At 32.3% G+C, this 26063-nt stretch overlaps 1 protein-coding gene across 2 annotated transcripts in view; it reads right to left on the bottom strand.

The window, feature by feature from the left end:
* Window positions 1–26063, bottom strand: part of LOC143203897 (uncharacterized) — a 104152-nt gene that overhangs the window by 31550 nt on the left and 46539 nt on the right. For both annotated transcript variants that reach the window (XM_076416211.1, XM_076416212.1), the window contains exon 3: window positions 6241–6429. In XM_076416211.1, the coding sequence (XP_076272326.1) occupies window positions 6241–6429 (189 nt within the window). The remainder of the gene's footprint in view (window positions 1–6240; window positions 6430–26063) is intronic.

Genomic DNA, 26063 nt, shown 5'->3' with positions numbered 1-26063 from the left:
GAAGACTTTAAACTGTCGCCTGAAATAAATGGAACCACATTGGCATCATGCTACCACTCCAGTTACAAAATGTGGTAATTGTCACAAAGCATCCCTACATATCAGAGGCAAATAATTTAAAATCCTGCAACTCATGCCTTGTAGACAATTAGTCTGGCTAGGAACAACAGTATTAGTAACGAAGATTATGGTTTTTATTGCTTTTTTGTGGACAGGGACCAACCACATTCATCAAAAATGGAGTTAGGGCTTCCAAAAGCAAAATGCTTACCATCCTAAAAGAATAATACAAGTTTGTTCCCATTGGACCTGTAGAAATATTGTTTTCTTTAGCAGCTTCTTTAGTGCCCTAACGGAGGCTGTTTGTCTGATAGTACATTTAAAAATCTCATGTTCATGAAAGGAAATTTTTATTTTAGTGATTAATAGGCTAGCCGGGTTAGTTCTATTCTATTTACATAGCCTAGCATCTGGTTGTAATTTGTATTTTAATTAAAACAAAGCATGTAGTTTGACAGCTCTGCTTGTATCTGTCCATCAATCAAAAGCTGAACAAACATTATCACTGATACGGGGATAATTTTCCTGTCAACCATATCTAGTTGACGTTTGGCTTTAATAAATAAACACGTGTAACGTCTATAATAACACTTATTATATATAAATTATAGGTGGAAATATGTAAATCATCGGCTACATTGTATAAAACCTGCACCAGCTTGAACTAATAGTGTTATAATTAACGTTTAACGCAGTACTTAGTTTTCGAAATTGTAAAAAGTTTCCAGCAAAACTCGGGTAATTAGCAGGTCTCGTTGAAACGAAAAAAACAAAAAAGAAATCGCTTATAATTTCAGCGTGCATTACGTATCCGAGTTTATTAAATAGAAATCGTTACAAACTTTCTCATACATAATGACTAGGAGGAGACTACGGCGTCCGCGACAACGACTGTGGCTGGTGGAATCGTTCGAGACGGTGACGTGGCTACGTTCGAGGCAATTAACAATTGTTATCGTCCAATGTTATGCATTTTGCTGTTAATGCGGACGTTTGGTCGTCGAGATAACAAAAATAAATGCTATGGACGTATTGGGGCAAATAAAATTGTCGTATTATATATTTTTCAAATTATTTTACATCGCTGGTTACTAGTCAATAAAGTATGTCCACCGAAAATTATCACTAAGACTAGAGCTGGGCAAATTTTAATTAAAATAAAAAATTACAAAATACTATCTCGTATGTATTAAAAATACGAAATACAAAATAATCTTAAGTAATGTATTTAAAGCATAAAATCCGGTTATGTAAATAAAATAAAACTAATTAAGCCAGTCTCAATCAGTAAAGGAATAATTTCCTTTCCTGAACACTAGATTATTATTAGCGTCGGGCAACATTCGACTGCTCAGTAATTGACTACTTTTTACTATCGTTTATTTCAGTCGCTATTTTTGGTTGGACTGTTTTTACTAGTAACTGTTTTCAGTCGCTATTTTCGGTCTGACTGATTTTATTACTATTTACTATCGACTGTTTCAGTCGTTTACTTTTAGTTATTTTCGGTTCTACTAGTTCATTCGACTGATTTTTCACGTTCTGGCCTTCCGTTCTAGCCGCCACCTTGAAAGTAATGCGCCGATATTATGCTTATATAGATTTATATGTAATATATGTGGTTTTGTTTTTTTTTTGTAGTTTGCTTGTGCATAACTATATATTGTAAATTAATAAAACAGCATTTTGGAACGCTAGTTTTCGAGGGCAAAAAAATTAAATTGTAAATGATAAATAGTAAGATACTTTTGACTGGCATAGTAGGTAATACTTTGGACTGGTATAATAGGTAATACTTTTTTGATAAACTTTCACGATTTTTGTCCAAGCCTCTTGTTTGTCGAAATTTTTTTTCTAAAATCTTGAAAACCAAAATTAGGTTCCAAAGGTTTCAGAAATTGCATAGATCCAAAAGATTTGAAATTTCTTTTACAGTAGCATTTCTTTTAAAAATATTAACCGCAAAGAGGTGAATAAAGTATATTAAATATTTGTAATAAATACATTTTCTGATAGGAAAATTCTACTTTAATATTCAACAATTTATTTTGTTGGCTATTAAGAAGAGCACCACAGTTTTTATTTGTTAATGAATGGACTATCTTAACAGAATGTTTTCAACTTTTAAAGCCCATTGAAATAATGACCACCGAGTTATCTGGAGAAAGATATTACAACGATGTCTTTAATTATACGGTTAATAAGAGGACTGCAACATTCCATCAAATCCAGGATTTTAAAAAGTGGATGGAGAAAAAATTACAAAATTGTCTATTAGATGTCATCAATAAAAGACTGGTAATTTTAGAAATGAATACGATTTCCCGCATAATCCACATTTTCAGATCCTAGATTTAAAAAAGCAGGATTTGGTATTGCAAATAATGCTGTGGCGATACAAAAAGGTATCACGAGGCATCTTCCATTTTAACTTCAAGCAATGCAAATGTAGTTCCACAACTCGAAATTCAAGACAAAACTACTGACCAAGAATATATTGATATCTGGAGATATTTTGATAAAAAAAAAATGGCTAGAATGAGAGAAGTAAATACTCCAAGTACTGCAACAACTTTACAGATTTAGCAGTATTTGGAAAGTCCATTTATTGGACGTTTAGAAAACCCACTGGATTTTTGGCAAACCCATAAAATGAAACTACCTGAATTATATCAGTTACACGTAAAATATTCCTCTATACCCGCAACATATGTCCCATGGGAACGAGTTTTTTCAAAATCTGTGCAAATAATTAACGATCGAAGAAATCGCCCCACGGGAGAGAAGTTGAAAATGATAATATTCACAGTAATTTAAAAATATTTCCGTTCAAAATTAAATAAAACTTTTATTTAAAAAGGGTTTGGTAGTTATTGTACCATCATTTTTAGGTTCATCATGGATTAGATTTTTCAATGATTAGGTATACGTTTACATTTTATTTAGTAGTTATGGTTAGTGAAAATCTTTAGTTTTTAGATTTTATTTATGTTGTATTGTACTATTTATATTTATTAAGCTATGTTATTTAAAAATAGCTATACTAAATTAATATATTAAAACAGGATTAATTATATGGAATTATATTAATATGGAAAACCATATTTGTGGTGTTATTATTCCATTCCTTTTACACATCCATAGAATGTTCAGTATAAAAGTAATCCTACTTTCTTTAAAATTATATTATTTACTACATTATAATAGATATTAGTATTTTCTCTTCTCTTTTTTTAAATTATCACGTGAATGAATATATAAACATCTCTGTCTTGCTTATACTACCATTGGAGAATATAAAGACATTTAAAATGAACTGCTCCAAGCATTTATCTCCGTCCTTCCCTATCTCACATTTTATACAGACATGTATTATACAGAGGTGAAGTAGTAATCCGAACGTTTTCAGCCTTAATTTTTATGAAAATGTACGTAAATTATTTTAATAATTAATTTTGTTTGTTGATATTTTTTACTTTGACCATCTTACCTCAGATCTTATTCAAACTTGGATTTATTTTGTAAATCACTGTGTTTCTGTATATTTATTATCATATATCTAATCACTCTAACCTAATTTTGCTAAATACACATAATAACGTTCAGAGGAGGATGGGCAATTACCTAGTGTGCCTGTACAACTTTGTTGCCCAAACTATATTATATTAGCTTTTACTATATCGACTATTTTATCGGATTCTGAAACTTACAGAATTTTGGCCAAATACTGTGAAATTGGACCTATAGGGGAATATCAAGAAAATCTTCAATATTTATATTTATGTCAATGAGACAAAGGAAGACTTACAAGAACAATCACAAAACTTTCGTATTGCTTATTCTGAGCTATTTTCTTCAATAAGACAAATTCTACTAGAAATAAATAAAACATTATCCAGATTCTGAACGGATCTGAAATATGTATTGGTACCACTGATACTAGAGTTAATAGAATTTCAAGAAAATGTTCATCATCTGTAATGGTATGGAGTTGCATGTCTGCAAAAAATGCAAAACATAAAGAAAATACAAGTATCAAAAATATACTTATTACTGCTATTCTAGGCCCTTTTTTTTACTAATTCAAAGTTTACACGAACTAAGAATACTTTAGCGAGACTTTGAAGCAGTTTAAAGTGTGCGTCTTGAAATCACTTATAATAAAATTATTAGAATTCCAAGAAATATTTCCATCATCTGTAATAGTATGTAGATGCATGTTGACTGATCTAACCGTTGCAAAATATAAAGGAAATGTACAAGAGGAATCACAAATCGTTTTTATTACTATTCTAAGCTGCTTTCTCCGATAAGACCCGAATACAATAGTGAGAACTTTTTCGAGATAACATCAACAATCATTGATATATTTGTTTTGGTTAGAAAAATCTGTTGTTGAAAAATAAAACACTACATTATAAAATTCAATTTTAGTTATTATCGAATGTTTATACGTGGCGCTATTAACGTTGGCGATGGATCGTCGAGACAGCAACAATAACAATTGATTCAAGACGGATGAGGGAAAAAATAAACACAGTCGCTACGTGATAAGCAGCTGTACAAGAACAAGACGCGGCGGCGCGCACCTATTTATAGACCGCGAGCGAACAAAACGAAAAGCCATAAAACATTTTATCGACGCCGTATGTACGCCTGGCGGTGAACAAACAATACCATCTGCGCTGGGGATGCCGATAAAATATCGAACTCTTAGTTGCAAAGTCAAATATCGATGTCGAAAACTACAAGAGTCTAATACTGGATGATCCCCGCATGCGTACAAGGATTTGAAGAATAAAATATAAATAGAATAATTTATTTAAATATTGAATTCACAAGTTAACCTTCATTTTTCTGTTAAGACCCAAGTTAAAAATGTTTTGGTATATTTTTCATCCCTTATAATATAAAAAATGTAATATGGAGGACCTTTTATACACATCTTTCATTTTAAAATAATTTTGAAAAGGAAAAAGAGAGAATAAAACAATATGTAATTATTTATCAATAGATAAATACTACAAAAACAAAGTTACAGTTCTTTCAAATTATTCGTATACCTTGAGGACATAATGTGAATTCTGGATTTACAAATTAACCTAAAATCTCAATTGAAACTCAAATTCAAAGTTAATTAAGTTTACTGTCTATTATTTTAAGTTTACATATTTATAAACATATTTACTTTTAAAAAGAATTAATTTTTCTTTAAAATGAATCAATGATATATCTTGCACGACACTAAAATTACCTTTATTGTATTGTAGCGACCTTGAGGCATGTGGAATTTACATAGTGATGTACAAAATACCCAGAAATTTAATCCCAGATGTTGAACACGGGCGGGGTGCCAGCAGCGCCAACTAGAACACGATAACGAATAGCTAGCAACCCCGAGATATTTATCTGGGATATTATGAAGGGTACATTGGTGTTTACATTATGTGACCGTTATTTATTGAAGTAATATAAAAATGTGGAAAATACAAAATAGATAAAACGGATGGCAGCGGTGTTACCTGGAGACGAGGCTTGGACAGTCGAAGGTGGCACGTCTAAACCAAACGATGGTCGGTTACTCAATGATTGGAAATATCCTTCAATAACATCCAAGATAAACGTCTCGGGGTTGCCAGCTATTCGTTATCGTGTTCTAGTTGTCGCTGCTGACACGCCGCCCGTGTTCAACATCTGGAATTATATTTCTGGGTACTTTGTTGACCGTTATTCCACGATGTAAAATTCGACAAGCCTCAAGGTCGCTACAATTTAAAGTAGGATAAGTACCCAAGATAACATGCATCCTGTATTTTTGCCTCATTTATCCATGTTTCAAAACTAGTAGCGTCATTTTTATGTTTTGTACTTCAATCTAAATTAAGTGTTGTAATAACTTTTCCGACAATATTCACAAATCGATAGTTTATCAATTACTACCTACCCTTTATAATCAAAATATTACCAGTACAAGAACAAAATCTACCAGTGTCAGGGTAAAATCCAATATGGCTGTTATAGTACGTTGGATTCTACCTTTCGACCGGTTGTAAGTGACAACGTCGCAAAATCTTCGAATACCGATTGGGACTCTCCAGAAATAGCCACTCCTTTAAAAACTTACGGTTTTCGAAAGAGAGTATCGAACTTTTGTTTCGACAATATGACGGCAGCGCTTACCTGTAGCATACTTCGTTGGGATCCACCCAGACGGTGAGCTCCGTGGGCAACTTCAGGTCCTTGTAGCGGAGACCGCATTTGGTGGCCGCCGTTTCCAAGATGAGATCGACAGGGTTGAGCCCATTCACGCGGATGCAGCGGTAACCCTGGCCCTTGCTGGGCAAGTCGGGGAACCAGTGCTTCTCGAACCTGTAACCAAGAAACATTCGTCATTAGTCAACACGTCAAGAAATTAGCCAAGAAATAATCATTAAAAATGTTGAATATTATTGATTTAGCAAAATTATATTAATCAAAATCATTTCTATCATTAGCTATATCTTTTACACATCTTTCTGTCAATGTTAAAAGTTCCGCTACCATTTTGTGTTGTGTAGACGTCCAAATTTTATTATGGGTGGAAATATACACTACAAGAACGAGCAGAAATAGTGCTAATATTTATTGAAAATAATAGTTCCATTATTGCCATTCAGCGGAAATTGGATGAATGATAGTGGGACTTTTACCCCACGCTGTAGGTCGCTCTTAATTTGCTGTCTAAATTCTAAGACGTAAAAATCGTGCTGAAAAAATTAGCTGATTGAAATATAGTAATGGAAACAAAAATACGCATTTCCATAGATCATTTGGTTATGTTACTCTTTGTATCTTTACCAATTTCCAATTTGTTTTCACAAATAACATCAAACCAGGTATTTAGGGTCTACTAAAAATAATTTTGTACATAGAAGATAGAATGAGTTGACTGTATTGAGACTGCAGTTACAGTTTGGATGCGATTCTCTTTTTTCCTAAATGACAATCGAAATCCAAAGTAACTGTTCCTGTAGTATCTGGGTGCATCCACAATACTTCTTGGGTTTTTATTCAGAAATATTTGTATGTACAACAACAACTTATTATGTACGAATAATTTAGTTTGCCTTCCAAATAACTAATACATTTTATTGTATTTTAATTTCTTTTCTTTATATGTTCTTTCCAATCTTATTAATACTGTTCTACTTACCATTGTTATTGTAAGAGATAATAATATTACTCATATCTATTAGTATATGAGTAGTTTTGCTAAAGCTGAATTCAACATGCGGTTATTTACTCTCGTTGACTTGTGTTCTACTTATTAAGTCGATTTACTTGTATTATTTATTATTTGCATGTTGCAGTTTTCGGAATAAAATTTATGATGCAATGAAAAAACAATGATATTTTTGAACATGTAAAACCGTTGTTTGATATTTTTTGACCATCATGTATAATTTCATAATGATTGGTACAGCAAAATATGTGTAGTATGACGTTTGTTTCTATAACAGACTACGTCTAGCCAGATGTACACACATCTGCCATTTTACTAACTACGTCAGCTAAATAATGCATTACGCGAAAATACATAAACTGCTTTGCTAGTCACAGCTTGTACTGTACAATGTAAGTAAGTTAAATATTACGACGTGCAAATACGGTTCAATATTTAAATAAAAGAACGAGAAAATCGTGAATATCGAAATAATTTATATTGCAACGGCATAAAATGCGCAGCACTACGTTAAAATAATTGATGAATGATCGATTTCAAAACTAAAAATACATTTACAAGTACCAAGCGACGTATTACGGCAACAAAATCTCTGCTATTCATTATAAACGAGCCATAGACATTATTGAGAATGATTCGAGCGAAATTCGTAACAATAACTAAGGCGTAAAAATGATTGAATGTTTTCCTTAAAAGGGCGTATCAACGTTATTGTATAATATTTAGTTATTCTAGTAATTTTCGTCCATTATTCGAGTTTCATAATGGATTTTGCAGAAAAATTCGATGGTGGTGTTTTTGTTCTTTTGTATACCGTTCTCAGCCAGCTGTCCGTACATATACAGCTGTCATTTAATTCAATAGTACCTTAATTGTATCGCAATTTCGGAGAAAAATGCGGTGTAGCACTTTGTACACATTAATTAACCATACGTAAAAATAATGAAAAATCTCAGAAATATAAAAGTCTTGATCAAACCAGAAAATTATCATAATATGAAAAAAGTATGAGAAAATAATTGGAAAATATCAATTATATCAACAAAATAGTTAAATAAGTCCACCTTATCCTCCAAACTAGTCTTCATGTGATAGATGAATTTTATAACAATGCACAAGTAGGAACAAAACATCGGACCGCTGATGGTATGGAAGGTAAAAACTACCTCGCAGAAGCAATGATAGGTGGAGGACGGGGAGTGAGTATGAGCATGTTAAACATAATTAAAAATATCCAAATTTAAAATGAAACGCTTTGCAGCATCCATTTTGATACTTTAAATTATATAGTAACGGCTAAGTAAAATCCCCGGCCTACCATAGTAAAACACATTTTTTGACAAAATAAGTTTTTTTATTCAACATAATTCCCTTCAAGGGTGATACACTGATTATAGTGACCCACCAACTTTTCTACACCATTTTTGTAGTACGATTTGTCCTTTGCTTCAGTAGATAGGCCTCAGTTTTGGCGATCACCTCTTCAATCGACGAAAATTTCTTTTGAGATCTGAGAACAGGAAATAGTCGCTGGCCAGATCTTGAGAATACGGTGGATGAGGAAGCAATTCGAAGTCCAATTCATAGATGCTTGCCATCGTTTTCACTGACTTGTGACACGGTGCAATGTCTTGGTGAAGCAGCACTTTCTTTTTCTTCAAATGCGGCCGTTTTTCGTCGATATCGTCCTTCAAACGGTTCAATAATGCTATGTAATAGTCGCTGTTGATGGTCCTTCCTTTTTCAAGGTAGTCTTGAAAATTATTCCATGCGCTTCCCAAAATACAGACGCCATAACCTTGCCAGCCGACTGTTGAGTTTTCCCATGCTTTGGAGCGGGTTCATCGTGTACAGTCCGCTCGGATGACTGTCGATTGGACTTCGGAGTGAAATTATGGAGCCGTGTTTCATCCATAGTCACAAACTCGTCGTTGTTTTTGGTCAAAAGTGAGTACGCGCGGCACCCACTTTGCACAGAGCTTTCTCACACCCAAATATTCGTGAATGATATGATGCACACGTTAAGTTGATATCTTTAGAGTGTCTCTATTTCATTCAATTTCAATTTACGGCCATTCAAAATCATGTTGTGGATTTTTTAAATGTTTTTGTCGGTAACAACCTCTTTTGCGCGTCCATTTAAACCGTCTTCGGTGCTCATTTCACTACATCTACACTTAGCATACAAATCCTTGATGGTTGATTTTCCTGGGACAGTATCCGGAAACTCGGCATTAAGCCAAATTTTTGCTTCAAATGTATTTTTCCCTTTAAAAAGCAATGTTTATCAACCCGCCAAATTCCTTTTTATCCATTTTATTCACAATAAAAAAGTGGCTTCACTCAAAATGCTATAATTCGGAAACTAATGATCCGATAGCTGTCAAATTTATACCCGCATCTTTTGAGTGTTACGGCTAACTAAAAAACATATGGATTTAATTCTAGTAGCGCCATCTATATAATGTATAATGTACATATTGCAACACGTATAACTTAAATTTTATTACTATATAAACAAAGAGTAACGATTCGGGCCTGGATGGGAAAGGAAAACAAGGGATATGAGTTGATACAACTTGACAAAAATAAATTTTATCGATTTTAAAAAACACCATTCGTTTACCGACGACATCAAAACCACTACGCAGGAAGTTTTATCGACAAACGAGCCATCTAAAGCTAAAAATATGTTGGAAATAATAAACCAAAACAGGCGTTGATTATGCAAAAATCGTAGCTATTGTTGAGGGTTATACAATTGAAATTTATTATGTGCAATTAAATTGTAACAGTTTATTTAAAAAAAAAGGCACACCAAGATTATGCAATGCTTCGCACATAAAAAAATACCAACCATGTTTATGCTCACATACAGATTCTAGATGGTGTATTGTGTATAATACGCTGTCATTTTAATCGACAATGTTCCAAACATTGGAATAAGAACAATACACTTAAATTAAATCATACATGGATCTTAAGGTATAGTAATTTTAATATGTATGAAAAATAAAAATTGAAGAACTTTGCCGATACTATGTGTATTGATCTTCATAAATAATGAAGCGCTGCTCAGACAGGTACCGACTCATATGTCAGAATAAGTTATAATCAGAAGGAGCTAGGTTTGGAGAATACAATGGGTGGGGTAACACTTTCTATTTTAATGTTTCCAAGTATGTTTTCAACGGTTTTCAACATGTGGTCTAGCGTTGTCGTGCTGAAGAATGACTCTGTTGTTTCTTTGCTCTTGTATTGGCCGTTTTTTTCGCACAATTCAATTGTAAATGATAGCGATCCCATTGATGGTATGTCTTCAAATCTACGTCTTCAAATTATTCTAGCTTACTGCCAATCACCACTTTTAAAACATCAGTATTCACATGTTAAAATCAATTGGTATGCTTTCTATAGTGATAAAGTAAAACTCGATATACTCGATGACACTCGGTACAAATTCAAACATTTTCAACGCACTGAAAAATGTTTTTGTTCACACTTCGACCAAATCACACACACTGATAAGTGAAGCCTCCAATATGAATATGGTTACAAATGCAATTAATACACAGTAACATTATTTGATGTAAATCCTTTAAAATTAGCTTGATATATTATTTCAAATACAAAGCAAGCCAACCAAGCAAATAATATGTGTGAAATTTACGTCGTGAATAACAAGCTGTGAATGAAACTCAACCCACTATGTCCCTGAGGGTGGTATCTCCCGAGAACCTTGCCCCATTGATGACGACACAAACACAAAGCACGGGCCCTAAGAGGCTACTTGTAAATGGTTCAAAAATTCAATAACTTATACGGGGCCTGTAAGCATCTGAATTATGGCACGATCTAAAAGGATATAATGCCTAGACAAATAAAATGTACCTAACAATGACCATTGGCCCATTAGAGAGGTAGGAATAATGGTACTAAGCTTAATTTCTAAGCAAAAATACCAAACAATAATATGTTTGAAGTATATGAGTGCTTTTAAAAATATTTCAACATATTAAAATTGCGAATTACTTTTGTAAGATTTAAAATAAATACCGTAGTTTGTAGTGTGTTATGAAGAGCTTTAATTAACAGACATTTACATTTTAATATTTCTCCAAATCTAATTAAATCACCAAAATTGCAGATATTAAATTTGTGCTGGATTTTGAAAGAATAATGGTCTCTTATATAAATAAAAATTAAGTTGAAAGACCTATCTAACCGCTACATTCGCCAGTCATTGTTCCTTTCTATTAGCAGTTGCTGTATTTTTAACTAAACAATAATGTCAACTTTTTCATATCATAACTTTTTGTCGGGTTTTTCATATGAAAAGATATTTTTAAGCGATGTAACATAAAACCGAATACTTTAGAACTAAATCACAGTGCCGAATAACGTCAGAATGTTGTAATAATTCGTATAGTCTCATGCTATTATATCTAATCACCTTGATGGATTATTGATGGAAGAATCATGTTAGAGAAAAACTTCAAACAGATCAGACTAAATTAAACAGTTATACCGATTAATTGGACGGAGTGTCCTTCAACATGACTTAAGATCGTGGAGATTGATTTATCAGACAATTATAAAGCTTGTTTGAACTTAGGGGGGTTGCACTAAGACAGTAAATCCACGCTGCCAAAACAAAGTTCTTCAATTAATTACCAACGCCTATCGCTACGTAACCAACAAAGAATTACGCGACCATCCTAATATCAAAATGGATCCACGAAGCTTAAAATATAAAAGGTTTCTAAATCATAGCAACGTGGAAGCAATAAAACCAATGATTAATGTGCAGAAAATCCTACGTATCCTGCACTCCTCTGTGATTGTGAATTGCATAATACGATAAGATGTAAAAAATGCTAATATATCTACAGACTGTGCTAAGTCAGCTGCCTCAATAGCACGTCAACTGTATGACACATTCTGAAGGAAAATAACGTTGATAACTGATAACTGATGTTAGAGTCATACGTAATGTTCGTAAAGTGCACTTTAATCTAGACGGAAGAAAACGGCGCTGACACCAGCTGATAAGTTTTATCGACTAGACATAACATCGTGTGATTTACGATATAAAACGTGTAGCTTAACAAAACTGATATTGATTGATAAATGAGCAATTTAAATTGAAAAAGACACAGTAAAACCCATTAAAAACAATTCTGAAAATGAAAAACAAGTCAATAACGCAAAAATATTTTAGATTAAATGAAAGACGAATTCATTTTGGTCTGAAAATCAGGTCGACCAAATAACTAAATTAAAGCGTTTATAAATTAACACAGTCTATAGCAAGGACGCATAATGGTTTAAAACTCGGTTTTATTTTTTGTCAACCTAATGTTCGGCCAGCTGTACGTGCATACTACATACAGCTGCCATTTCAATTATAAGTACCACTTAAACGACCAATTCTATGGAAAAATAATAGTTGTCATTAGCTGAGATAGTATAGAGGAAAATTTTTCTTTCTGTCAACTCATAAGACACCAAACAGTATGAATAGTTGTTGAGTTAAAATGTTACATCACGAAAATAGGAGACAAAATACACGAGGTTAAATATCAATCCTTAAACTGTAAATTTATCAACTATACGTTACAAAACCCCTTCTAGTATTCACTATACGTTATACAACCTCGCGCATCCATAACGTTTATAGATGAATGGCGAAGTCATGACCTAAAATGATGAGATTTTGTTTCGTTATCTCTTATCTTTTTTTTTCTCTAGTTTCCACTTTTGTCAAAACCAATTTTATTTCATTGATATCGCTAGAAACTGAACAAGCAACAAGTGGTCGATCCAGATTTTCAAAAATTATTATTACAATTATTATTACAATATATTGTATGTTATATATAGATTACGTGGGTTGTCTTTTATATATCAAGAATTAAAACCAAAAATAATTGGAATTATGATTAAGAATATATTATTGCTGCAGGAAATAAAGGTTTTCATTACAAAAAATGGTTTCTTCTATTTTAATATTTAAATTTGGAGACAAAATGTTGCCAGTACCATATGATGTTAATATTCCGATAGTAAACAATGATGTCAGGGAGGAAAGCAACGAAGTCATGATTATACGTATTAATTATTAATTCTCAGTGAGTGAGTGATTGTCTGGAAAAGCTGTCCAGAAATTGTGGAAGCATCCTAGGCTTACCAAAAAATATAAGTGCGATAATTTTTAAACTTACGACAAAAATATATTTTTTCAACAAACCGATTTATTCTCCCACCCAAAGACCTTCCCTTTGGTCATTGGGCCAACGATACATTTTACAAAAATGACTACCAAAAAAATGAATTGGATGCTCAATATAATTGCAAGGATCCTGGAAGATGATCTGACGATACAAACTGATTCATCTGAGTCTAGTGTTAAAAGAAAAATGGTCATTGTATACGCAGAACTGTCACAAAGTGATTTTCAATTGCTAAATCCGTGATAATACACTTAAATAAAAATGAAAATAAAAAATGTACACAAATTGCTAAATAAAGTATTACAACAATTTTATTTTGATATGTGGCGACCTTAAGGCATGTCGAATTTTACATCGTGGAATAATGGTCTACAAAATAACCAGAAATATAATCCCAGATGTTGAACACGGGCGGGGTGCCAGCAGCGCCAACTAGAACCCGACAACGAATAGCTGGCAACCTCGAGACTTTATCTGGGATGTTATTGAAGGGTATTTCCATTCTTTCAGTGCTCAACCATCGGTTTAGACGTGCCACCATCGACTGCCCAAGCCTCGTCTCCAGGTAACACCGCTGACATCCGTTTTATCTAATTGTATTTTTCACATTTTTTTATATAGCCAGTAAATAACGGTCACATAATGTAAATACCACTGTTTCATTTCGTATTACCTCCATTCACCGAGCCACATCATTTACCCTAAAATACTATATCCAATTGACTGTACTTACACAAAGAAGATATTTCAATTATCAACTATACAACAAATTCCATCGAAAACTATCAGTGATATTTTTATTTCTATTTCCTTTACAGAAAAGGAGGAGATTTTTACATCCTGGTTAATAAATATAGATAAAATTTATCAAAAAATTATCTCTATCATTCATTTGGCATCGACGTAACAACCACGTGTTCTCGCAAAAATTATTGATGAATGAACGTGTTCGAGTGGCAAAAATACATCTAAAATATTTGTTCTGATAATTAACATTGAAATAAAAAAAAATCGACTATACACGGAGCTTGTTTCGACATCTGCCAAGGTAAATGGCTCGAAATTTATTGATGGAGGATTTCCTAACCTATCAGCTCGAAAGTCCTTGGCGTGACCTAGAGATGGTACTTATAATAAAACAATCATGAAGATATTTCGAGAGCACCAACATGAAAATAATACACAATCGTTAGTCATTGAATTATAGTGATTCGTGACTGAATACGTGTAGTTCATACGATTAAAATTCAATCTCTGTCTTGGGAATTATTTCCCTGAAGTGTAAACAATGTTTGTATTGTGATAATGATGTCTCAAGTTTCGCTACTTTACTCAGGGTGCGAAACTTTCTAGGTACCGTACTCATCAGAAACAATATGACGGGAGCAATATGTATATTTAGAAACCAATTTCCATAACAGTGAAGAAAGATAGAGAATGGCCACGAATATTTTTCTTTCAATCATCAAAATCATTATAAATAGATCATATGACAGTACCGAAACTATTTCAAATGACTAAGAATGATATAAAAGGAAGAATATTGTGTACAGTGCTACATATCGCGCTCTGTTCCAGCAACAGAGAAGGGAACGTTTTTTGGATGACGAAATACTGGAGAAAGTGTAGTGTTTCACTCCCACAGCTTTCATTCTTCTTAATAAAATTGATCATCATTTTTAGATTAGCACTTTTTTTGGCAAAGAAGGCAAAAAAATATTTTAGTAAAATATATTTTGTTCCACCCTGTGAGAGTACTTATAAAGCGTATTAGTGATTTTTCAGTTGATACGTTAAATGATTCTAAAACCGTGGGGGAATTCATGACAAAATATACACATACACTACCGTTTAGAAAGTTTGGAAAAGTCCTATTTTTAACTGATATAAAAAATATTGCAATAAATCCTGAGTTTTTTTCTTTAACTACTGTGCTTATAATCATAATCAACAAAATCACTGTTACGCGCGACACACCTGTTATAACAAAGGTTACTACACTGCCAAATGTTAATTTCTTAGAACTGACACTTTTAGTAATTGCTTTTATATTGAATATGATTTAATATTTGAAATATGTTTTTCAATTTCAAAAAGTATTGGTTTGGAACTTACTGTACTTTGTGACGTTCATATAATACTTAAAACAGTTAATATGCGCATAAAATAACAAAAAGGAAACAGATTTCTCTTGAAACTGCGAATTGATATGCGTTCTTTGAGCCAGGAAGTATGTTCTATATGCCAAACTATATGCAGAAAAGATCGGAGTTTTATGTAAAGGCTTTTATTATTATACGCTTCAGGAAAAAGAGCTACTATAGGAAAACCGGAAGAGATCTAGACAACCCAAATTTACAACAAAGCAAGAAGATAAGTAATGTGATGTTATCGAAACGAAATCGATATTTAACTACCTCAAGATACCGCTATTTTAAATAAAATACAAGAAAAACCAGTTCCTACTGCAACTGTAAAAGAGATTTACTCTCTGCTGGCCTGTGGCGATGCTAACCGTACGTAGACGTACCTAAAAACTGGACGAAAAGAAACAGGAAAAATGTCCTATGGATGGGTGTCTTTTAAATTGCTTTTGGTAACCCCAGAGTTGAAAGGTCCACACTGATTGGTTAAGCAAAAGCTTATTCTATACCGACAGGGTTAAACATCTATCCAATAATATGGTAATTTTTTGTACTTCAGTTTCAGTTCTTCATATTTTTTCTTCAACACGTGGCTTCCACCTGAGTTTAACATGAACGACTTCCATACGAGAATACGTGTTGATTTATATGTACTGGCCTGTGCTTGATTCTTTTATTGATGAAATTAATATGCAGTGATTTATTCTCATTCAATTTGATACACCATTTCTCTGTCCAGCATTGTATTATATCAATAGTTCAATCAGTGTTTTTATCTCTAATGGCTAGTGTTCTCTGCAAATATAACAAACCCCAATCTACAACAGATATACAGTACTGGTCCCAATACCACCTCTGTGACATCTTAAGTTGCAAATTAATTTATTATTACTTTTTTGTTGTACTTGCAGTAATAGACAAGCAAGGCGAGTACGGGATTAATATATCAGTGTATTCAGTCATGTATTTTCCATTTTAAAATAAAACTAAACTACGTAAACTAAACTTAAGAATACACTTATATACTAAACAAGTTCCTGTGGTTCGGTTCACTTCAATATTCTGATATCCTGCAAGTTATCCATATTGCTTCAACGTCGCGTTGATTTCGTCATCGTAAACGTTGATTACGTAGCAATAAGCATTAGTAATTAATCGTAGAACTTTGTTTTGGACTAGTTGATGTTTGGGTGAACCTCAATCTCATATTTGCACACCATAGGTCCAAACTGGCTTTATGACTGACTGATCTCAATCTCTTTAATTTTAGGTGAAGTTGAGAGTATCTTCCGATTAACCAGTACAGTTGCTTGACTTTGAGTCTAATCTATTCTGTTTTTTGTCTAACAGGATGTTTCCAATTTAACCTACCATCGATATATATTCCGAGGTATTTAGCTGATTCTGCTTGAGGGATCGAGCATCTGTCAAGTGATATAAATAGGTTATTGGCATTTCGCCGCAACGCAAAATTAATCTAGATAGATTTGGTGCTATTAAGCTCTTAATCTTTTGCCATGATAACTGTGTCACCAGCAAATGTTCCAAGTACTGTTTTTTTGTTGTTATTGTTGAGATATCAACAGTATAGAGCAGATATAGGAGTGGTTCCAAGACACTACCCTGTGAAACTCCAGCCGAAATAGGTTTAAGTGTTGAGAATGATTTGTCATGAGAGTTCATTCATTTTGTATATTAATCCCAAATGCCATACACGATCAAAAACGTCTCACAACGTCCAGGAATATTGCAGGGCAGTATTTCTTTTCTTCGAATGCCTTTTCAACAACCGCTGTTATTCTGTGCACTTGATCGAGTCGAGTGGTGATATCTAAATCCAAACTGGAAATCTGATGTTTCTCTAAATGGTTTAATATGTTAACAGAAATTACTCAGGTTTTTTTTAACCATAATTATGAGAGCAACCTTAAAACATTCCGGAATATGCTTCATTCTCAAAAAGTCATTGAATATACATGTCAACATGTTAATTACTTTTCGTGGCAGCACTTCTAATAACCCAGGTGAAATATAATCAATTCCGGGAGCCTTTTTAGGATTGAGATTGTTGTCAATTTGTGTAGCAGTAGTCCAATAATTGCATAGTTTTATATGACTTAAATGTTTGAATATTGGTTAGGGAGGAGCATCTTAATCTTATCCTTTAAACACTAATGCAAAACTGGGCTTAAAATAAGAATCATTTATTCATTTTTTAATTAGTATTAAATATATATGTTGCTTTTGATTTAAGGTTCGATCAAGATTTGAATGTCAAGTTATATGATAATAAATCATAACTTTTCTCTTTTATTCTCGTTATTTTAATTAGCTTATTGTTTCCAAAACCTCCGAATGGCAATGTAAATAAATAACGTCCGATGACAATAAATGGCTAAAACGTATTATGGGTGGATTCCAAATTCGGCTTGATTTCGCCATTATCTGCGACTCGTCGTGGTAGAACGTGTCAAATTGATTTCGTTACCTTGACGAAAAAAAAACTGGTAATTACCGAACTCCCGAAGCCGAATCGCCGAGTGGTTCGATATCAACGGAGAAAAGTAATTTGTGTTTTTACGAATGGTCGTTGTTTTTTTCTTGTCGTTAATATTAATCCTCGTTCATCGTCGTCACATCGCAGCAGTTACGCATACCTCAGCCTCCAGTTAATCGCTCGGCCAACGAAGGTCGTACCCGACAAAAGAATCAAGGTACCGAATGAATTTAATTTCCATTAAACGACGTTTTCTTGGGTTTTGTGAGAAAACGAACTGGCCGGACGTGGGGACCTTGACGGGTACCGACACGAAAAATCGTTCTTTTTTCGTCCGTACCATCCATATTCATGCTATGGAAATCGGTAACTGATAAGCAATCGCTACGAGCTGAGTTCAAGAGTCAGGCCGCGATAAAACCGTATTTATATGTGGCGACTTGACCAAGATAACATTATACATAAAATGATAGGCCCGTATATTTCATTATAAATCATAAACTGGTGGTTCGAATCAATGTCATTGTAGAGGAAACGGTAGCGGAATGAAAGGAAACGATAAGTGGAATAAATGACTGGACAATTGACAGACAAACCGAGAACAATAGCCAAACTTTGATAGTTAAAAGGGTATTTTAAAAACTTAGGATCATCATATTTTCAACGCTTAATCCCTTAAGAATATGAGCTTAAGAGGATTTTTCAAAATTTAAGCTATTTTCGGAGATATAGCTGTTTTAGAGTCGCCGTAGCTAAAATCAAATTTTCAAACCCCTTTTTCTGGAAACTTTTTCCAAACAATTGACATAATATCTCAAGTTATATTGAGAATTTATTTACTTGAAATTTCTTGTGCGCCTTCTCTATACATTCTTTATTTCATTATCGTACAACGTAGATGAGATGCGCTAATTTTATACTCATTGGATGTTGATGATATTTATTGTAGCGACCTTGAGGCCTGTCGAATTTTACATAGTGGTATAACGGTCTACAAAATACCCAGAAATATAATCCCAGATGTTGAACACGGGCGGGGTGCCAGCAGTGCTAACTAGAACCCGATAACGAATAGCTGGCAAACCCGAGACGTTTATCTGGGATGTTATTGAAGCGTATTTCCAATCATTGAGTAACAGACCATCGTTTGGTTTAGACGTGCCACCATCGACTGCCCAAGCCTCATCTCTAGGTAACACCGCTACCATCCGTTTTATCTATTTTGTATTTTCCACATTTTTATATTACTTCAATAAATAACGGTAACATAATGCAAACACCACTGTTTCATTTCGTTTCACCTCCATTCTCCAAGCCATACCCTAAATTATTATCTGGAGATTATTCCGACAAATATTCCAGATGCTTGTTTTGTTTGTTTTAATTGCAGTGATTGTTGTGATTTTCAATGCAGGCAACCCATATATTAATTATTTTAAAACTGATAATTTGTCCCCTACCGTAAAATTAATTTAAAATTCCCTACAAAAGTTTGTTAATTTGGTATTTGAAAAACGTTTACCTCGTCACAAAGTCAAATAAAAGCTATAGCAAGTGAACACCGACGAATAATTCAAAGAATACAATAAAGAATATAATAACATATTGCGGCAATAACATATATAACATATTTGTTGAAACAGGCCAAGTTTGGAATGATAAAGCACTGATTTATTGCCTTGATTTAAAGGCAAATTGAATCAACACATATTTAAGAATCGCATATATATATGACAACTTGATGACTTTTCCATTTTCTCACAATCAAGAGAAATTGAGTTTAAAACCCATCACTTTATATAAACTTAATGATTCAAAGTATTGTTTAGTTAACTATATATGCCATTACTCTATAAATAACAGCATTCTTCATAAAAATATAATACTCAGTGAAGCTAAGTGACATTTAGCAATATTAATCAGTGACTACTGTCTGATGAATTATGACAGTGGGGTGGCCAAGTGTTATTATATTTCAAAGTTACATTGTCACCTTACTGTTTGTACGAAGTTCGAATATGTTTGTTACATCTTCCTCAAATTCTTCCTCTTACATTAACATCTTCCTCAAAGATTTTCTCCTTTTCGAAATAAGACCTGCACTGTTACTAGCAAAATATTGGTTGAATAGAGTAATCTTAGTGTTGGTCAAAGATTCATAGTGATATAACCATTATCTACCTTTTAGTTCGATGTTAAAACAAATCAGTTGCGATCTACATCATCCGTGATGGTTTTATTTGATATGACACTTATTATTTTGTTATATCCAATTAATCGAAGCGTTTTTTATCAACTTTATAACGTTTCCATAGCATTTGATGACTTTTCTTTGAATTCTTGCTAAAATATTGTATTTATATTGGTTACATTTTGAAATACAAATGATACAGACGTCATCTATTATAAGTCATTCGTAATAAATTTGCAGTTCTAACGGATATATCTTATTATATTCCTACAAAAAAATAACATTTTGGAATATATTAATAAAAAAAATCCCTCACAATCAATTCACAGCCTTTTGTCTCAAAGCTGCAGGTCATTTCCTTTATATTTTCCCACTTCTAAGATTGGTATAGTCACATTAGCATAGATCTTTTTTGATTTTACTTTAAGGTCTCGAAAAAGATTACTTCACACCAAACCCCCTATTGTAAATTGTACAGATATATAAAAAATTGTCCCAATAATTTCACTCATATAAAATTATTCCAATTTCTATATTTTTATCTAAATAATATGACGAATGCGCCTTGATAATTTCATCATTCCATAATTTTTAAGAGTTAAAATTATATCACAGATTAATGGAACACATCAATTATAAATAATCTTGTCATAAAACAATTGTTCTTATCTTCAAAACAAAATTCTCCATCGACAAGTAGTATTAACGTATTTTTTAGACTTTTTATCTGTATTATGAGATAATAATAACGATATTACTTAATTAGACAAGATGTCTCTTGTTCAGTGATGAAGTATTAACCTAGATCAACCCTTTCAGGGATCAATAAATGTCTGCACAGTAATGGAGAATTATTTTTTATTTCTTATACTTCATTAATTGGTTTGTATATCTACTAACTATGGTTATAAAATAATGATACTAATGCTGATCTAGATGTAAAGCCCTCTGTAATTAATGCTTTTTTTTGCTAAAATAAAAATATATTTAAAAAACAAAAATTTCTTAAAATTTCTTGTAGAAAATACTATTAGAGTATATCCCTCTAGATGTTAAGATAATATAAGAGTTTCTCGAATGAGACATCTGAATTTGATTAGGAGATATTTTTACAGTAATTTTTAACAACCTATCAAAGTGCTGTAGAAACGATTTTGGTCTTTATATATTTTCAAAGATCAGTACCCATAAGATATAGTATAATAATAGTAATGTAATAATAAATCTACAACACATTTAACCACAATGATCGAAGGGGGAACCTCCAGCTAATGCGGTTATTTAAATGTCATCATTTTAAATAGTAAAAATTAGTTCATCGACACAAAAGTTATCTTCAGCGTTCAGATTCCTGGTTTTACCAGGAATTTTTATTGGGAAACTTAACCAAGCAACTGCGTATATAGATTAAACGTGATTTTGCATATAATTCAATGGCCAGTTTGTAATAAATAAATCCGGAAATACATATTATATGTTTTTTTTTTTGCTAATTTGCTTGTTTTATATGCTTTCATATGATATGCTTTATTTTCTATCTACAACGATTTTGTAAAAATATTTGTTATTAAGGTAAATATATGCATAAACTGGCGTTGCAAGATTGTTATGTTGTCTGATGGGAATGTTTAAAAAATGCTTTCCATGAGCTTACACAAAACTATAATCTTATATTATACCCAATTGCATATTTGTACTAAAACTGTATTGTTAATGCTGACTGTAATTTATAACATAAGTCTGTTACTTGGAATTGATTCTGTTCATAGTTCACTTTTCATGACACAGATTGAGAAGACATCACCAGACCTTCATGGGAACTTTGCCAGCGTTGTTTTGAATGCAGAAAAGTCTAAAATGTTGCGATGATTAGAAAGCCTTTTTGCCTTTGAAGATCACAAGAACTAATGATAATAAAGTAATAATGTGTGCATGTAGTAGGACTGGAGGAGAGTCATCATTCATGAGCTATTGCTGATAGGATTGATTGGCAACTATATCCTGGGCATTTAGACTGACAAACAAAAAACTGTCTGAATTGAACAATAAGACATGTGTCCTCCATCATGACTTCACATAGTTTACAAGTTATTGTACGAAAACCAACTGTAGATTGATCAGAAACAAATAGTAACAATGTATTAATTTCAAAAAATTGAATATCTTCGAAACTATCTCAGTTGAAATTAAGTTGCAATCAAAAGAAGTCCTCATCACTCTATACAAAAGATGGTACAACATTGTGGATAATACTAAAGCATCTTTGGTTTAAATACGTTTATTTTCAGACTGTAACTAATACAGATACAATCTACATAAAGTAATAAATGTAAATAAAACCTCAAAATCATCCAAAACAATAAGCAATGACAACACGCATATTAAACGGTGAAACAAAATATATTATCACAAAAACAAACACAAAAATGACAAGAAAATGTGAGAGACAGGAATGTATTTCTCACAGTGAAGACATAAAGGACTCTTAGTTAGATTCATGAGAAGGCTTGACTAAATTGATCGATTGATAGTATACAGTCAGCATAGCAGGAGAGAAGTCCTTCTTGGCTGGCCAAAGCTTGTTATCTACCTCTAGCAGCGAAAAATGGTAATAGTAACTTTATTGGATTTTTTATTTGCTTCATTAGATTAGTTGATTAATTATGTAGATTTTGCGAGTGATTGATAAGGGAATTAACTATTGTCAGTAAAGTTGTCGAAAAGTATCTGCTAAGTGAATGGAATGAAGAATATAGTATATCACAGAATGTGTACTCAAGGTTAGGCGGTATTGAAATCATTTGTAATTCAATTTCTTCTTCAAATGCTATTTTTAATTAGTATTTCAAATAGTTATGGATTCAAAATACATTTGAACATACACAGCACCATTAGTGGTCTTATTAATGGATGAGTTATACAGAAAAAGAAGAAAATTTTAAATATAGCTATTCTCACTTAGCGCCAGATTGAAAAAAAAAACATGAAATTATATTTGAGAGCAACAGAACTAGTAAAAAATGTGATGATTTTATTGTTTTCGTGGACAGTGATCAAGTAGAGCCGCCAAAAATCTATAGTTAGAGTTAGTCAACTTCCTAAAGGATAATGTTGAAAAGAAAGTTAAAGTCCTTCAGGGCCTGTAAAATGATTGTTTTCTATAGCAGGTTTTATTCATTCCCCAACAATAGGCTGTTGTCTGATAGTACATTTAAAAATATAGTGTGCATGAAAAGACATTCTTCTTTTACTGATTAATAGACTAGGCTGGTTTAGTTCTATTATATTTAAATAACATAACCATAACTCCTGCCTGTATTTTGTATTTAGTATTTTAAATACAGACGAGATATTATTTTGTAATTTGTTTTTTAGTTAAAATCATGTATTTTGCTTAACTCTATAAAATATAGCTCCAAATTCGGGTAGCCACCAACAGATGGTGTCATTAGGGAAAAATCCTGTTCACTTTGGAGGATGATGAAAAAGTTTGTTTTATATTAAATAGGATGTTATCTAAAGTGTTCCAATTTAAAAAATGGCCGGTTAAAAGATGTAACGTATAAATAATAACAATACGCTCATTAATAGTCATGTTTTTCAATTTTCCGTGGAACCATCCGTTAAGATAACGAGCGACAACTTAAACAAATAAACATGTGTGCATAAACGTAAACTTTATCGCGATAGTAAAACTGCGTCTGTTCGAAGGCTTCAGGAAACAGGAAGTCTGGTGGAAATAAAAAAAATCGATCGAAAGCCTTGGATTATAAATAGGAACCGTCCGCATATTTCCTTATATCGACGGATCCGCCAGAAACCTCGAAATCCAAAAGGAAAAATGGCCCCCTTCGTGTGTTTAATGAACGAACGGCCAAGTAACGGCGGTGCGCTGTCGATATTTTCTTTCTCTCCGTGGCAGGCCGCGATGGATAAAGAACGGCTTGATATTTCGAGTTTTCGAAGCCTGCCTACGTGTACCGAACCCAAAAATACCACTTGCTCGACAACAATAATATCGCGTTAACTCACTCAGTCGACAACAGCTGTTTTGGTCTCTGTTGGTTGATCTCGTTCGCTCTCTCTCTCTTTCGCGCCTTGCCTCGTCAACAATCCTCTCAAATTAGAGACGCGTTCATAACTATATGGAGTGTGATTTGTTTTTGAGGTATTATTGTTTGTAATTTCAATGAAATATGATGTTATTCTTCTATCTTTCAGGTAATATATTTAAATACAAAAAAAGGTTTAGTTTCTAAATAAATAGAAAGTTAATATAAAGTTTACCTTTAAATATTGCATTATATAGTAAAACTTCCGATAATCTTTAAAATAGTGCAGTGAAATTTATGAAAAAATAGTCTGTAAAATTATATATATATATATATATTTATATATATATATATATATATATATATATATATATATATATTTATATATATATATATATATATATATATATATATATATATATATATATATTATATATATATATATATATATATATATATATATATATTATATATATATATATATATATATATATATATATATATATATATATATATATATATATATATATATATAATAAGTGTAATTTTTGATACTATAATAATTTGAGTTCTTTTTGTAATTTTGCGGTTATAAAAATTGAACTATTTAGTAAAATCTTAAGAATATTTTACCATCTCATGTCACTCATGTCAAGGAAATAATACTAAAAAACTTGCTAAGATACTGAAAAAGAATTGGCTATTTTTCTCATGTTTTCATAAATATATAAGTACTGCTATATATATTATACTATATGGCTTTAATCTTGAGTGGGCATATTTTTAAAACATGTTTTTTTCAGTAAAGAGAAGAGAAGCAATTTCTTGTAGGGTTCACCTGTTTCGGGTTAGATAATGGTTTAGTTTTAAAATACTTGTTATTTCGTATGTTATCTTGAAGCTTCTGTAGTTTAAAACTTCAAAAACAAAAGCCAAAAGTACAGCCTTTTTCTTCATTCACGTGCAGTGAACTCAGAACCATTCCAAATTGGATTCGCCTCAAAACTCAACCCAAACGTAACCTTAATTCCAAATCTTCTAGAACAACTAGTTATAAAATATGCTGGTTCCAATAACGCCTGGGAGTAACAGGAATAATAGTATTAGTAAAGAAAATGATATGATAAAATATGATATAAAATATATAATTTCATTTTTTTTTCGTGATAGGGACACTAATCAACTACATATACCAAAAATACAGTTAGAGTTAGTCAGCTTCCTAAACGATAGTGTTAAAAAGAAAGGTCTTCTATTTTCTTCCACTTATTTTAGATCTAAAATCTCACTAACATCTTTTTCACATCATACTACATCAGAAAAAATCTAAACATATTGGCCATCCTGAATAAAAAAATACATATATAAAAAAAATTATCGTTATACACTTGAGAAATATTAGAATCGATTTTGATATTGATATAAATGTTTCCACATACTCATATCTAGAAATAGAGAAACCATTTGATCGTGACTAGGTGACTATTTGAAGTAGCGTAACTGGCTATATCGTATACTATATTACGTACTATATACTGACGATACACCATACATTTATTACGATATACTAACTGACGTTTCTGGTTCTTCTGGTTCTTGTTAGGCGATTCAGATTTAAAACAATTTTGGTTCCAACAAGATGGTACAACAAAGTAGTGTGGCAT

Source organism: Rhynchophorus ferrugineus, unplaced genomic scaffold (genome assembly GCF_030347505.1).
Source record: "Rhynchophorus ferrugineus isolate W39M unplaced genomic scaffold, kcgeb_rfMv2 rfM10, whole genome shotgun sequence".
Taxonomy (NCBI): Eukaryota; Metazoa; Arthropoda; class Insecta; order Coleoptera; family Curculionidae; genus Rhynchophorus; species Rhynchophorus ferrugineus.
The sequence above is the reverse complement of the archived record's forward strand: the minus strand, read 5'-3'. Positions and strand labels throughout refer to the sequence as shown.